At 35.4% G+C, this 17,448-nt stretch overlaps 1 protein-coding gene across 1 annotated transcript in view; it reads left to right on the forward strand.

Annotated features, from left to right (window-relative positions):
- LOC120889419 (fibrous sheath-interacting protein 2-like) overlaps nucleotides 1-17,448 on the forward strand; it is an 89,049-nt gene that overhangs the window by 48,423 nt on the left and 23,178 nt on the right. The window contains exon 13 of the mRNA XM_078034212.1: nucleotides 7,289-15,724. Within this exon, the coding sequence (XP_077890338.1) occupies nucleotides 7,289-15,724 (8,436 nt within the window). The remainder of the gene's footprint in view (nucleotides 1-7,288; nucleotides 15,725-17,448) is intronic.

Raw genomic sequence — 17,448 nt, forward strand, 5'->3', positions numbered from 1 at the left:
TAAGAATCAACCCAGAGCCTCTCACACACACTAGGTAAGTGCTCTACCACTGTGATACACTCCTAGTCATGCTCATTGGGATTTATTGATTACTCACTATGTACTTTACATTTATTTGGAGAAAAATAAATAGTAAATCACCTTGACCATGACCTAGGCCCTAATCAGTGATACTATTTTATTATTCAGAGCATTATTTTAAGATTTTAATTTAATCATGTAGATGCATAATTGACATACCATTCCAGGATTCTTATGGACATATTAATGAAGACTTTAGTATAATTATTCAAAAATATTTACTAAAATTTTAAAACTAGATGGCATACAAACATTTTAGATAGCATTTGAGTGGGAAGAGATCAATGATATGCAGACTAAACATTGAACAAGTAAATACATTAAAGAATTCATTAAACAAATAAATCCTATTTACAATGTGCCTGACACTGTAAACTAGTAATTACAATACAGCACAGGATGTCTTATAATAGAAGTATGTATAAGATGCTTCAGTAGCATTAACAGAGGATGGGCTTAGGTGGATTTCAAGGAAGGCTCTCTGGAGGAGGTGACATGAGCTGAATAAATCCTAAAGGATGAGAAGTTTGAAAGAGGGATACTAAAATTCCAGACAAAGAAAGAGCAAAGACCTTGAGGTGTGAAAAACATGCTATATTTTGGGGATTTCAAGTTGTTGTACACCTCTGGAGCACAGAATATTTGAAAAACAGTGACCAGAAATTAAGCTGGACATGTAGGAAAGGTTCAAGATTTTAAGGTACATTCTATACTTCCTGAGGAGTACCTTGAGGTTTGAAACAAAGCAGTAATAACAGAGAATAAAAACCTGATAACATATATGTTAATTGCTGTTTTACAAATAGCTTGGGAAAGATAAGAACAAATAATAATTTTCTTTTTTTCTCTTTGAAAAATCTATACAGTTCAGGACATTGTCTCTTCTCAGGATTTTTTAAATAGGTAAGTATTTAATAAAACTTAATACATTAATATATGATTTTAGTAATTGCACAGGAATGCTGCTTAAAGGCAGATTTCTATCATTCTCTCCTCATTCTTGTAGTTCTACTTTATTAAGTTCTACTAAGTAAAACTCATCTTTTATAACCTCTCGGGACTAAGCTAAAAATGTAAAGTAGGCAAAATGTAGTCAACTTCTTCCACCTCTTCGTCTATTCTCACTTTGGTTCTATGCTCCCTCAACACCTAGGGCTTTCACTCCTTTTCAGGTAGAACCCTACTATCATTTCTCCTCTCCAGGTAGCTTTCTCTTCTTCTCCTCTCCCTGATCTAACATGTATCTTTACTTCTGCCTATTAGGGCATTGGTATCCTAATGACAATAAGTTAGTCCATTATCTAGTATTATTATTACCCCAATCCTAATGCTATTTGCATTGTAATCTAAAATAATCAGTGTCTAATGATGGAAAATAAATGCCAATGGAGAAGATTTTTATTTTAGTCTAAGGGTTTTTCCACCCTCAAAACTCAGTGGCCACCTGTTTTGCCAATGTGCTGTTCTCTTCAACCTTGAATTAATATTTCACAAACATGAAATAACTCCCAATAGAATACACACACACACCATCACCATCGCCACCTTTTAAGCACTCAGTGAACCAAATGAGGTACAAGATCAGCTTTAGAATCCTAAAGTATGGCACAAATGGTTGGTTGAAGTGAAATAGTGTGTGGTGATGAATCGTGTTGACATTCAGACCAAGTTTTTTGGAGAAGGAATTTGAGCTAAGGACTGACGGGCATCAGTTTGTCTGACTTGCAAGTGTTCATGGGATTCAAAGACACCATAAGGAGGAAAGTGACTAGTCCAAATATTCAATCAGTTTAAAAGTATAAAGGTAGTAATGATTATGTGTAGTTCATAAAGTGTTAATTCTTACTCTCTACTCCTCTCCTCCCTCCTTATAGACTACAGAGCTACAGAATCACTTGAGTCTTTTTAATAGCAAATGCTCTGAATACCACTTTATTAAAAATTAGCTATGATAGAGAACTCCACATATGACCTGGGGCTTCTCCAGCATCCCTTTCAAATATATAGGGCTAAAATATCTTTAAGATATATCCAGGACAGCATTAGGCCAGAGCATGCACACAGATAGGCACATGCACAAACACACACACACACACACACACACACACACACACACACACACACACACACTAGCTAACACCATCATCTACTCAAATTCTTTCCATTGCACCCATGTCACATTCTTTTACCTTATTCAGAATGAAGCAGGTTCAAGATCTTTCACTCAGTCCTCTTTTTCTGTTGCTTCAGAAGTTTCAACTGTGGACAAATCACAACTATTCCATCATTTACCTCCTTTCTCTTCTCACACCTCACCTCCTTAGTTTTCTGTATTTTCTAGAGCTAGCACAAGTACATACACAGTGAGATAATTAATAAAATATAATAAGAACCAAAGATATCAGGACAAGAGGAGAAATGTGATAAGATAGTATCTAAGAATAAACAATTGCAACAATTAAGCTTTGCATTCAGATGATGAGTATGTTTTTATGATTGGTATGGAAGAGAGGATGAGAAGAAGAGTCAAAAATATAGTGAGTCTATTGCCCTAAAGACTGTGCTCAATAGTTTCTATCTGATTCATTGGGTGACATTCTGATAGTTGCAAGGAGGAAGAGGATATTCTCAAGTCAACAACTCTGCTAAATGCCTCTGCCAACAACATGTAGCATAAATTAAGGATCATTAACTAGGAGTCAGTTGTACAAGTTCATCAGTGATTTGTGGCCTGTACAAAGACCTCAGTTTTGGAGTAGAGAGAAATATGCACAGACCCAAAACATGTTGAATAGGATTTATCACACTTTTAAAATAACATACTATGTTCACAGCATAGTTCTGGGTATCAGGTAGACACCAAGATCAATGAAGCACTTTTTTGACTTTAGCTGTGCTACACATTCATCAGGAAAAAAGAGAGACATGCATAGTAACAGAGAGTGAGTTGAGGACAAAATGATAGTGGACAAAATGTCAGCCACCCACAGAACTCTACCTAGTCTTTAGCTCTTAAAGTAGAACACCAAAGTTAGAGTGCAGAGATGCTGCTTTCAAATCCCACACAGCCTCTGTAATGAATGAATGGATTTGGCAATAGAATGAACTCCGTGGTGTAGATAATCAAGAGGTGTCAGAAATAAGCCCAAAGCTATAGGCCTGAGTTACAGGTAGAATACAACTGATCAGATTTTAAGATTACATATTCAGAAGGGTTATGCAAACTGACTAAAATTTAGTCTTGTCATATTAGTCTTCAGTAGATGGTGGTTGGTCAACCAAGTAAAGATGTCTTGAAGTTATCTTCTGGACTAAAGTGAGTTTAAATGGAAGGAAAGTCAAAAGTAGATAAGCATATTTATAGTTTTATGGCATGTGAAAATGTGCCTTCTCTTTGGGGATTCTGAATTAGTTGTGATTAATATCTCTGCTCTTTTTACTTAAGAAATAGAGAGTTGACACCAAAAATGACCTAAATCTTAGATGCTTTACTCTAAGTAACATCAACATAACCAGAGCTCTATCATGAAAAACCACCTCAGACTAGGGAAAAATAGATGGACTATCCCATTACTCCTGGAATTACGGTAGAACTTTCAGATCTTACAACCCCATTCACTTGCATGTTTCTGCTCAGTTGACCCCAACAAGATGATTAATTCATAATTCCAGATTATATCAATATTGTAACTACTTTCTAGTGCTCTTACACGAGGCTTTTCTCATTTATCTAGTTAGATTTGTTCATGAGACTTTACTTTCTCCTTTTATCTAAATGCATGCCTTTAGGATGAAAGCCTATGGGGTCAGGTAGTAATGAATACACAGGAATCACTGGATTCCACTTGCTGCCTGTGATACAAGATAGAGAAAGAAAAAAAAATTATTCTGGGAACAATATATTGCAGGAGATCTACAGGGAAGTATATTGTGTCACAGTTGGCCTTCAAAACCAGGTCTCAGAAAAATAAATGAAGTCCAGGATAGAAACTATGTCACTAACAGCATTCAGGTTTCAGGTCTAAATTGCAAAACAAAGTACTCATCTGAGGATGGCCTATTGCTACTAACCATATTATGAAACTGTAAAATTTTCTTTTTCTACCAAAAGTTAGGTTATAATATCTCACTCTGGCTGAACTTCTCAAAATTGAATTGTAAGCCTTAGGGGAAAAGTAAATGCAATAATGCAAGGTGTAGGCCAAGTAACAATGAAGATGGAGTATCATTTTTCTTTTAAGAAATTCAGGATGAAGAGAAACAGTGTATCCATATTGGCAAAAATATGAAAATAAATCAGAATTGTATCTTCAGACCTTAGGGGTTTTTTTCAACTTTAAGTCTATAATGTGCATGATTTCAGTGGTCTCTTTTTTGTTACAACTTAGTAAAGTGTATTTTTGTTTCTGTGTGGTAGGTGATAATTCTGATTAGAACATATTAGAATATTATGATACCTTGAAAAGAGTTACATCTAATTTGACACTGATTTTATTATTATGAAAACCATAATTTTCATTCATCATTATCAAATCATTATCTGTAGATCTTTTACTACTGCTCAACTACAAAATAAACATGACTAACATGGATCAAGGGTATAATATCAGATTTGGGGGGAAGTTCCATGAATTATTAAGTAATAAAATCAATCTCTTGACTCTTTAGACAGTGGACCTCTTATCAAGATTATTGTCAAGAAAAAGTATGTATGATGAAATATACTGATAAAGTAACATATTAAGGATATTGCCTCATATCTTATAATAGAAAAATCTGTGAATCAGACAACCAGCTGTATCATCTGTTCACATTAGTCTCCCTCTGCCTTTTTCTCTTCCTTGATTTTCATTCTCAGTTAATCTTGGGTTTTGCAGTGGTCCATAGTTATTTATAAAAGAAGATGTTTGCCCTTAGGGCAGGGGAGTGAGGAGGGTAGGTTGGGGTAGCCTTAGGAGGTTCATCCATCACAGGAAAAGCATCAAATACCAAAAATGCACTCCATTAAGGGAAATGCCTTTACAGACCTTGCTCAAGACTGAGCCATGATACTTGAAATCTGTCTCTTACTTTTCCTGGGAGTAAAATGAATGTAGTTTGGCTACTCCACCAAAAGAAAGAACCTGGTCACCTGAGAGCTGAAACTTGGACTATTGCAAGCTAAGAGGGTGATGAGACCCAACTCAGGGGCTAGAAAGCAAACATGTAGGGGAGGAGGATACAGAGGATTGGCATACATTCTCTCACACTTTTTCATACATGTCTATTCAATTCATAGACCATGTGATAAACACAAATACACACTATCACCAAAAGGTATTTCTCAGTTTTGTGATGAAAATCAACTGAAAAAGCAAATTCTATTTATCACATTTCACTTAATGAAAAATGTCTAAGAATGCCTATATTTTTTCAATCAAAGTTGGAAATGCTTCTTCTCAACTATGCTAAGAGTAAAAATGTAGATATGACAGCTGGGATTGTGGATCCGTGGTAGAGCACTTACTTGCCTGGCATGTGTGAGACACTGGATTTGATTCTCAGCACTGCATATAAATAAATAAAATAAAGGTTCATTGACAATTAAAAAAAATTAAATGTAAGAATGATGCACATGACCTCTGGTAATAACCAAATAATATATATTGAAATTCTTAGCTTATGTATTTTGGAATAGATTTAGAAAAATTAGACCAAGAAGGTGAGTGACTTTCTTATTAATATTTAGATGTTATTCTTAGAAGTGTTTGATTTAGAATATGTTTCTCTAAAAAAGTATTTTTAAACTATATACTGTCATCCCAAAGTATATTTTTCCAACTCAATTGCCATTTTCCAGTCTGGGTAGCAGGTTAAAAAATGCAATAAAAGAACTAGATAGTGATGACTGTTGCACAGCATTGTGAATGTACATAATGCTGCTGAACTATACACTTTAAAGTAGTAATATGGTAAAGTTTATGTCATGTATTTTATTACAATAAAAGTGCATTGAGGTATTTGGTAATTAAAGTGGAATGAAATGACTCTCCATTGAGTTGGCTTGCAACCCTTTGACAGGAGATCAAGAGAGAGTATGTAAAAAATATAACAAAGTGTAAATTTTCCTTTGAATGTTGGTTGGAACCAACTCTGGGGAGAAAGAGGGTGTAGGCAATAACCACATTATAGGGATTCTATCATTACCTGTGCTGCCCAAATGTCCGGCACCTGGCCTTTGCTGCCTTTGACTTGTGTTCAAACCTTGAAAAACAGAGTTCCTACAACAGTTAATCTCTCTTGGCCTAGCTGTGTTGAGTGTAAAAACAACTTTAAAAACTTACTATTTAATATAGGCAAGAGGATTTTTATGTTCCCAAAATATATCTATAACAATAACATGAACAGATGCAGAGTTTTAAAAATACACTTTGCATCTACCCATGGGCCGTGTCAGCTGTGACATGAACACAATTTTGACTGCAAATCTGCTTCATGAAATAGTTTTTTGAGGTAATCTTATTTGTATTTTTATGAAATATTGCCCGGATCATAAATGCAATTTTATTTCTCACCAAAGCATTTGTTTGGTATGAGTTTAGACATCTATCTGGCTTTTCCCAGAAAGCCAATTTATCTCCAGTAATAAATACTAAAATAAAATTTCCAAGGGCTTTTGAATCAAAGAATAGATTACAGCCATAGAAAATAAACCAGTTGAAATTAATCTGAGGTTCTAAAAATACCCTTTCATATTGTCTCTATATATACATGACTATTCTAGCTGCACATTAACATACAGAATTAAAGTTTACCCCTTTCTCTGACACAGAGAACAATTGTATTTGATTTTTGTTGTATTCCTGCTCACTTCTCTTCCAGGTAACTTATGAAGAACTGAACACTATAATTCATAATATAATGACATGGGTTGTGGCTGCAGTGACCAGTATATTATACCCAGTCGTCACAAATTATGAAGAAAGGATAAAAAATAATACATGCTTAAAGTCTTATGGCTCTTCCCTATCTTCAGATAGTTCAAGATGCTGTAGCACATGCAGTGAAATATTGGTATACGAACCAAATATGACATTTCAGGCAGAGCCCTTTGCAAAGGTACCTAACAGGTCAATGGAGAACCTACCCACACCTTCAAAATTCTCATCTGCTGACACAGAAATAAAATTTGTGGAAAAAAGTCATCAGAAGAAAAAAAAACATATAGCCCTTGAAAGTGATTATAGTGAGACCTTTGACCACCCCAAGGTGAAAGTCTGTGAATCCAATAGTGACCTTTTTGTACCAAGTAAAGCAGGCACCAAGATACCTAAGGATGCTGCTATAAAAACGGATGACTTAGAATCTTCTGATGAAAAAGCAAATGTTGTAAATGAGATGCAGGAGTTAAAGGATATTTTTGTTAACTTTAAATATTACCTAAAAGAGGAAACTGAGTTGACTTTAGAAAACATTTTTCGAGAAATGATGTCTGATTTAACCCAGACCATTCCTACACTCACCTCTACTATGGCTGAAGATTCTGTTAACCACACTGATGCCAACACAAAACAAATAATCTCTAATGTCAATATCTCCTCAGCAGCTTCTGAAATTGTGGAAAACGTGCTTGGGAAGCTACAGCATGCAATTGAGAAAAAATGTTCTGAGGTATTTTCCCAAGAAAATGTGTCAGTCCACTTTAAATCAGACTTAACACCTAGTGGAGAATATTTCATTTCACCAAAAGAAAAATCTTTAAATAATTCACTGCCTTGTACTTTGGAGAACATGCGTGATATTGCAGACGATCTGATTCGTGTGATTTTAGAAAAGCTAAAGGCCCTTGCATCTTCCAAGCAAAATGAATTTGTTCACCTTCAAGTCACACCCAAACATGCTTATCAGCAACACACAAAAGATCCAACATGTTCTCTCCTTCAGAGAAAGATTTCCAGCATAAGAAAATCCAGTACTGAACCTGATGCAGCCATTTTACAAAATTTAGTGTCAAATATTTTGTCCCAATCTTCTCTGTTTGGTCACATAGAGGAAGCAATCAGCACTATACTAGATTATATACAAATTGGACTTAATAATGAAAGGCTTACTGCAACTGAAGAAACAGTATTCACCCTTCAGGTACTTGATGATATCTTAACTCAGTTGCATCAGAAGTCAAGGGAAAGAGATGTCCAAATAAATAGATGCTCCAGACTGAGCGGGCTTTCTGACCCTGAAGAAGAGAACAGGCTCACTGGCACTAGAGTAGCTGATGGTCCTAGATATGGGCAACTACTTACACCTATTAATGTTCCTGGTATGGTCCTTTATTCTGAAGACGAAAATGAAGAAATAAACAATATTGTGGAAAATGTGCTGATTTCATCTATCAAGCATGAAAAAGGAAAATCACAAGGACAATTTCCTGATCACTGGTCAAAAAGAGGAAATGATGATCTTGAATACAAAAGAAATATCGACTTACCTACAACATCTGCTTGTCCAGGCAAAGAAGTATTTCAAGTCTGGAGGATAAGTACTGACCTTCCAGCTTTTAACAATACAGATTTTCTCAAGGACAAGCCATGTTTGAAGAAAGACATTTGGATTTTCAGCCAAGATGAAAAGCATAAAATAGAAATAGCCTCAGAGAATGTAATAACAAGTACTTTAACAGAAGTGCTTAAAGACATACCTTCTCTGTCCCTTGGTTACCTGGCCAATAAAAATGGTCAAGAAGCTTCACTGCTTACCTCAGGAAAACCACAAGTTTTATCACATCAAGAATGGATGGATCAGTTGTTCTCTGCAACCGAAATCCACACAGTAGCTGAAGAGTTAGCAGATGCTGTATTAAAAATACTTCACATGAGTTCTAGTCACATCACCAGTGCCACCAAATCATTACACCAAACTTCTGTATTTATCTCCGATGTACCAAATAAAGAGCCACTAGAAATATGGTTGGAGAGTAAAAAGAAGATGATATTTTTATCTGCACTTGGTAAAGACTCAACAAGGTATCCCCAATTAGAACATGAAGAAAGCATATCAACATCTGAACCTATAGTTCATATTACTGATAAGATTACTCACACAATTTTTAAGAAGTTGAGCTCATTTATTAGTCCAAAATTGCAAAAATGCTTAAAACCAGGAAGCAGTGCTGCACCTGGCAAGAAATCTTTTTTTCAACCTCTTGTTAGTACATATGCAACCAAAGTGGTAAAAATTGTACTGGATGGTATCCAGAAAGGACTAAAATGTAATAAGAAAAATCAAAATCTTAGAATAAGGGGACTTCCCAGAAACTTTAAGGATACAGAATTTCCTCTTAACACTGAGAAAGAATTAGACTCTGCTGTTATGAAGCTAAGCAATAACATTATGACAAGTTCATTAGTAACTTGTATTTGTGAGGTGTTAAGTGGAGTGACAGATAAAAGCAATACTCTACTGCCTTCAAAGGAGCTAAGGTCTAAATTCTTATGTGGAACTGCTGACATTGATCAACAAACATTTTCTCCTTTTCATTGGCCTCCTACACAAAAAGAAGTTCACGAAAATGCTGGATTACAAATACTAGATAGAATTGAAGATACCTTATATGACATGTTATGCAAGCTTGCAGGAGACCAACTTCATCCTCTCTCATCTGATGAGTCAAACAGAGAGTGGATTGATTTGAGAATGACCACTGCATTGGATCCTGACATACAGCAGATTTCTCAATCAATTCTAGAAGATATCATTAGGAAGTTATGTAGCACTGAGAATAGCAGTTTCATATATTCTGAATTTAAAGATATCTCCAAGTACAATGACACTGACAGTCTATCCTTTTTTTCACTTATTGAGGAAATGAACAGGTGCTCTAACATCATCTCCACCCTGATGTCTGGTGTAAATAGGCAAGACAGTCAAGAGGTGACTGCCAATAACAGAAAAACTGCTGCCCCCAAAACCGGGAGTGCAAAAGAAAAGTATTCAGATAAATCAAAAGTCAAGACTTTAGATATCCTTGAATCAGTTTTTGTTAAACTAGAAGGGTTTGTCAATAAAAATTTTAAAACTCTGGGTTCTATAATCAATGGAAATAAAAAGAGCAACAAGATGGACTGGGAAAATGAAAGTACCAACATAGGGGCCAGTACACATGAAGAACGATTGCATTCTGCTTTACAAATGCATACAAAGAAGATAGCAAGTGCTATTTTGAAGGCTATCCAAACTGAATTAAATGTGAGCTTGCCAGATTTGGAAACATGTGTACACAACCCACTACAAGAGAAACAAATGCTTAAGAAGCTAGTCAATTTAGTTTTAGATGGAATGCTTCCAGATTCGTGTGATAAAACTGAACCAGAAGAGAAAGACAATGAGAGTTACAGATACAGGCCAATCTATGGAAATTTTCTTCCTGGTGGAGCTGGACCAGAATCATATCTAGAAGATAATGCAGACACAGAGAAAGAAAGTGCTGGGAAGCAAAGACCACTAGAATTAGAAGCTAAATCTGATTCTTTTGAACAACAGGAACTAGAAAGAATATTGAAAAAAATTGAAATAGAACTCAAAGAGCCACAGAAGTCCCCAGCTGTGCCAATTATAAGAAATATTTTGAATGAAATTTTTCAGAATGACTTAATTGATCAATTAAATGCACTTTCTTTGCCACAGTCCCGTTTACGTGACATCCTTTATGGTGATGAGCCATTTGCTCAAACATCTGTTAGAGCTCTGGAGAAAAAGATGGCTCATTTAGTGTCAGAAGCAGATGTAACCATTGTTGCAGATGGTATTATTAGAATCATATTTCAAAAACTTTACTCTGCTACCATGACAGATAGAAATGCATGTGAAAATAGGTATAACACTATCACCATTCCATCAAATGTATCTTTTCATGAATACACCAGTGGAGGAAAGTCCTCTGCTTTTTCTACCATACTGGATAGAAATTCATGTACTCTTCAGACCAGATTCAATATTGGCAAAGTGACCAGAACAAATGTAGTTGAAGATATTATACAGTCAGTATTGACAAATTTAGAAGCATTTGTTACTTCCAAAGTAAAATCTCTCTTTTATCCTCAGATCAACTTCACAGTTCCAATGACTTTCCCTTTACAGAAGGAAGTGACCAGCCAATCATGTTTATCAAATGAAGATTCATGTTCTGATGATCAAGTCTCCAGTTGTTCAGTGGATCATAAAAAGTCACAAAAGACAACCTCAATATGTCAATTGACTGGCTCTCAATTAAGTATGTATGCAACACAACTGACTAGACATATTTTGCAGGGAATCAAACATATGTTAGACAAAGAAGTAAAAAATCCAGTCTTGAGTCATAATGTAGTTTCTGGAAGTATTACAAGTCAGATTGTTAACACAACATTAGATATCATATCTACTAAAGGCAAGCACATAGAAAATACAGCTGGCAGGAAGACTGATCCAAGCCAGCCAGAAAATGTTGTGGAAAAACTATTCAAGAAGAGTAACTATCGAAAAAAACTTCAGTTTCAAATACTAGACAGCATTGAAAGAATTTTAAGTGACATTTGTGAGAAAACACTTGAGGAGAATAATTTATCATATTTTGTGCCAAGTGTTAAATATAATGTAGGTGGGAGGTATCTAGAAACAAATTCTGGAATTGTCCCCAAGTATGCAAATAAGGATATTCAAATGACTTTAGTTCCTAATTCATGTGTTACTATGATTTCCAATGATATGGTGGATATTGTTCTTAAAAATCTTAGTTCTGCTGTGATGCTTGGCATACAGGCGAAGGATTCTGTGAGATCATCCCTGACATTGTGTGGTGAATTTCCAACAGCAGAATGTCAACAATCACTTGTTATGGACCCAACACACGAAAGGAAAAAGCAGAGATTTCCATTTTCAAGAAGAGATACATTGTTGAAATCAGCTTTCTCTGATGATAGTCAGACAACTATACTGAAAAAACATGATACCAAGCCATTTACCCCTGACCCATGTGAGGGAAATGCTTACTTCATTACAAAAACTATTTTTAATAGGCTAAATGTATTTGTCACAGAGAGAATACAGTCACTACTTACCTTTAATCCCCAGAATGGGGGAAAATCATTTGTTAGCCCTGAAATTACAAATTATAAACAAAATGACAGGGTCTTTCTTGAATCAAAGCAAATGCCATCAGATGTAAGCATCCTGAAAATATCTACAGATAAAACCATTCTCAGTCAAGAGGCCACAAATTACACATTTGACAGTTACAAAGAAAGGCATGGACACACAATTCATGTATCACAAGGCAGTCTTAAGGAATATGCTGATATCATTGCCAGTACCATTTTGATGCTTATTAAAAGTGACATAGACCTAGAAATCCAAAAGACATATTCATATTCAAATAATGCTTTATTTCAAGAAAACATCATTGCAAATGAAACCATCAACAATATCTTGAAGAATCTGAACAAAAAACTATCTTCAAAGGACAGTAGTTTTTATTCAAAACAGAACTCTGATGTCATTACTCAATTGGCTGTACAAAATGAAATATTGCCAGGACAAAGAAAGATGGACTTCAACTCTGAATTGTCTCTCATTTCAAAATGCCCAAATCAAAACCAAATCATATCAGAAGAAGAGAATCTTGGAAGAATTCTAGAGGAAATATTTAGAAATAGAGAATCTGGACAGGAGAAAACACCTGCTGTATTAGGTTCAGTAAAGGACATTTTAAAGAAGGCATATCAAAGGGTAATGGAAGACATAGACCATGGGTCTCCATCTGGTGAACTCTCCCACTGTACAACTGATTCTAAAATTAAAACAACAGCAGTACGAAAAAAACCCTTGCTGTCACAAATAAGCAGAGTCACAAATGACATTGTTGAATGTGTTTATGGAAAAATGTTCTCAATAGTTGTGACAACCTTGTATGAAAATAAGGACAGCAAAAGAGAATTGGAAATACCTGGCAGTGATGAATCACCAATGAAGCCATCATGCTTTAGGGGATTGAAACAAGCAGAAAAAAGAAGTCCTCCCCCTGAATGTGTAACATCACAAGTTTATTCTTTCACAGACTTCAAAAGTGTCATTTTGTTGGAAACCACACTATTGGAACTTTCTCCACTACATGTAGGCAATGAGTTGGTCCAAATGATTCTCCAAAAGATCACAAATTTTGTTTGGCTAAATCTAGATGAAAGTTCATCCCCTAGCCATCAGTCTGATGAAACACCACCTCAAAGGCCATGCAGTTCTAAAGCTGGTCCTAAGGGCAGCCCTGGACCAGGTATTAGAAAAAATTTTAAAACAAAATCAAAAGCTATCTCTGTGTCTAAATTTGGGACCAAACCACTGTCCAGACCTAGTGGTGGTAAGGCAAAAAGCAAGACCAAGTCAAGTTCTACAGAGAAGCTTCCACGAGGCAGCCAGTCTAAGTTAGCCACTGGGCCACAACACCCAGTCTCAACAGAAGATGCCCAAAATTCATTAGTGAAAACAAAACTTCCCCCTGAAGAACTAAAAATGCATGCCATCAATATAGTTTGTACAATTCTGGAAACAATTGTGAATGAATTTCAAAAGGTGAAGCAAAATAGAGCAACAATAAATACAAAAGCTTTACCCCTCAATCGACTCATGACAGCAAGTGAAATAGTCAATAATATTCTGGAAGGATTATATGCAACCAAGAACAATTTGGTGAATCCAACAAAAGGCTCACAGCCAGATAAATTCAAACTTTCACAGAAGAATTTAACTACAATTTCTCTTTCAAACCCAGAAGCACGTTTTTCTTTGGAAAATGTTTCTTCACAGCTAGAAAAAATTTTTCCTAAAGAAGTTATTTTTAAACAAATGTTTGATATATGGCAAACAGAATCAAGCGACATGAAAAATGAAAAATGTAACCTGTTGGTGGTAGCTGAGACTGTTTTGAATGAAATTCTAATAAAAGCAAAAGAATTAGAGCAGTCCATTTCACTTTTAAATTTGGCACCTCTTGAGACTTGTGAAAGCAGGTACCATAATTTTAGAAGAGCCTCTGCAGGAACTGAGGATTTCCAAAAACAAATTAATATATTTAGCCATGAAATTGTTGAAATATTATTTGAAAAATTAAAGTTGTGTTTCTTGAATCAGGTACTCACAACAGAAAGTAAAGAAATTCAAGTAAGCAAAAGACAAACTCTAGTAAGAACTAACAATAGCAATGATGCATCAATCTATAACACAGAATTAAAAGACAAAATTTATTTGGGATCCTGCCACAAAATTGCTCAAGAGATCATTGAAGGAGTTCTAAATATCTTAGAGTCATTTGCAGACTTACAGTTTAAGCATGTCTCTACATATGCTTTTTCTGAAATTGTGAAAATGCCTATTGAAAACTTCCTTGCTGGTCAACAGAAACCATCAATGAAAAAACTGTTGCCAAAATTACAACCATTAAGTAAGTTTCCTCATGACTCTAAGTCAAATACTATGATTTCTCAGGAAAATATACAGGATACCCTTCGGCAGTTATATTCATTCCATTCAGAATTGCTTACTTATGCTGTTAATACTGTGAATGACATGCTGGGAATAATTAAGAACAAGACAGACAAAGAAAAACAGCAAGTGGAACCATCTTCGATTCATGCACTTGAAGAAAATACTGTGACAAGTCAGATTATCAGCACTTTGATGGAGCAGTGTACCCATTTCTATGAATCATTGATCAAAAATCATCCCAAAGAACATCTACTCCGAGGAACTGAAAATGCTTACACTGTTAATTGGGCCAAATCCTCAAATGGTGTGGAAATGCTCACCTCAACACCAAATGGACTTAGCCCAAGGGATAATCCTTCACAGACATCTGGCTTGGTGTTTTATTCAGAGGAAGATAGAAGAAAGGGCAGAGCTTCCTCAAAGTCCCCTATGTATGTGAGATATTCTGCAGGAGACATAAATAAAACTACAGATGCAATGAAAAAGATTGAAAGAGAAGTTAAACCATCATGTTCTAGAAGTGAAGCACAAGACCTCAGACATTTTAATCAATCCATAAAAGGAAACACCCATTTCCTTAAAGACAGTGTCTTGCCAAAACTATCTCAGAAATCTGGTGTCCCCGAACAATCAGCACTGGAACACACCTTGTGCTTCACAAAAATGGAAGAAGGTGAAAATCAAAGAATGCTTTACTCAAATAAAATACAGACAACTGTTTCTTCACTCAAAATAGGTTTAGCTGCAGAAAATATTGTCAATAGCATACTGTTGAGTTATGACCTTCCAGGATCACTCACTCACACTAATGAAAATATGGAAACAATGAAGTCATTTTTGGTATCAAAGGAGAAGGCTTCATTTGTTATATCTAAAGAACAAAAGGATGAGAAGAAAAGTTTGCTGAAAATTTGGAGAGAAAGGATTGGCTATAAAACTGAAAAGGAAAACAAAAGCCTTGAAACAAGCAGAAACTTCACTTTACTGGACAAGTGGAAAAATAAGTCTCCAAGTTTAGAAGAAATCACAGCTTTCAAAGAGGTTCAAGTCGTTGCCTTTACAGACCAAGAACTGGGACCTAATGAAATCCATCTAATAGCAAGATATATTACTACATCTGTGATCACACATTTTAAGAAGTTTGAAGCCACAGGTGAGTAAGATACGAACTATAAAAAGTTGGCATAATTTTAGAAAACAAAATCAATGATCATTTTAAGAATTCAGAATTTTAATTTTTAAAAATTAATAATTTCTTACTACCCTCACCTCTGAGAAGCTGCATTCACTGTTTCTCTTTAATAGTCTTGCATTTGAGGCAGCTCTTTATCTACTTGTTCTTCATCTGGACAGTATGCTAAAAGAAAATACATTATGCATTCACATAATTGTCATTTGGAGAGCTGTTGTTCAGTTTTACCCATCTACAGATGTGATTAAATTGACATAATTTAAAGCAGGAGATTATGGTTGGACATGAGGGATGTCTATGAAATGATGAGACAAGTTTCTTTGTGTGGTACATACAACTGCTCTAGAGGCAATTCCTAAAATATAAATACATAAATAACTTTTTGAAAAAGTTCTAAGGGGTTTTTTTAAGTTCCTTTAAAAAAAGTCTGATTACAATAATGTATAGTAATAACTCATGTACAAATAATTGGGGACAAAGTAATCATCCAATTTTTTTGAGGTGCATAGTTGTCATTACCTTTATTCTTGACAGAGTTTAAGACCAGTGGCATTAAACTTCTGGTTCTGCTCGTTTTCCAGTGCCTATCTTAAGTTCTTTTTAGGCATGATACTTTAAACCCATGCTTGCAAAAATGGTATTTGCACTCCCTTTCTGCATTTTACATGCACATACTGGATTGAGGTTTATAAACTAGCCACATTTGTTTTTCAAAAACCTTTGAATATCAGTTTTCATTTAGTTCGATTCAACATATGTTAAATTGGATAATTAATTGCCTAGCCCAAACATTTTTCAAGAATTGTGTTGTCAGAGCAGGGAGGAAGAGCAGGAGGAAAAGATTAACCTTAAACAGAGACATGAGGTGGGAGGGAAAGGGAGAGAAAAGGGAAATTGCATGGAAATGAAGGGAGATCCTCATTGTTATACAAAATTACATATAAGAGGTTGTGAGGGGAATGGGAAAAAACAAAGAGAGAAATGAATTACAGTAGATGGGGTAGAGAGAGAAGATGGGAGGGGAGGGGAGGGGGATAGTAGAGGATAGGAAAGGTAGCAGAATACAACAGTTACTAATATGGCATTATGTAAAAATGTGGATGTGTAAGCGATGTGATTCTGCAATCTGTATTTGGAGTAAAAATGGGAGTTCATAACCCACTTGAATCTAATGTATGAAATATGATATGTCAAGAGCTTTGTAATGTTTTGAACAACCAATAAAAAAATAAAAAAATTAAAAAAATAAACTATAAAAAAAAAGAATTGTGTTGTCTCTAAAGATAATTGGAATCTAGACAGGTGAAGTGGCACATGCCTATAATCCCAGTGGCTTGGGAGGCCTGAGGCAGGAGGATCATGAGTTCAAAGCCAGCCTCAGCAAAAGCAAGATGCTAAGCAACTCAGTGAGACCCTCTCTCTACATAAAATACAAAATTGGCTGGGGATGTGGCTCAGTGGCCAAGTGCCCCTGAGTTCAAATCCAAAAACAAACAAACAAATCACTAGAGTCTAACTAAGGCATATCAACACTAAAGCTAGAAATCATTTCTCTGCCTCTGGATTTCCAGCTTCCTTAAAGCAATATAGTTATTCAAGGAAGAAACCAGCACTTAGAGATTTGAACTCTGCTGGGCTCTCTTCTTAACTTCCTAGCTGAAGTAAGGATTCCACAGATGGGAAAA

Source organism: Ictidomys tridecemlineatus, chromosome X (assembly GCF_052094955.1).
Source record: "Ictidomys tridecemlineatus isolate mIctTri1 chromosome X, mIctTri1.hap1, whole genome shotgun sequence".
Classification (NCBI taxonomy): domain Eukaryota; kingdom Metazoa; phylum Chordata; class Mammalia; order Rodentia; family Sciuridae; genus Ictidomys; species Ictidomys tridecemlineatus.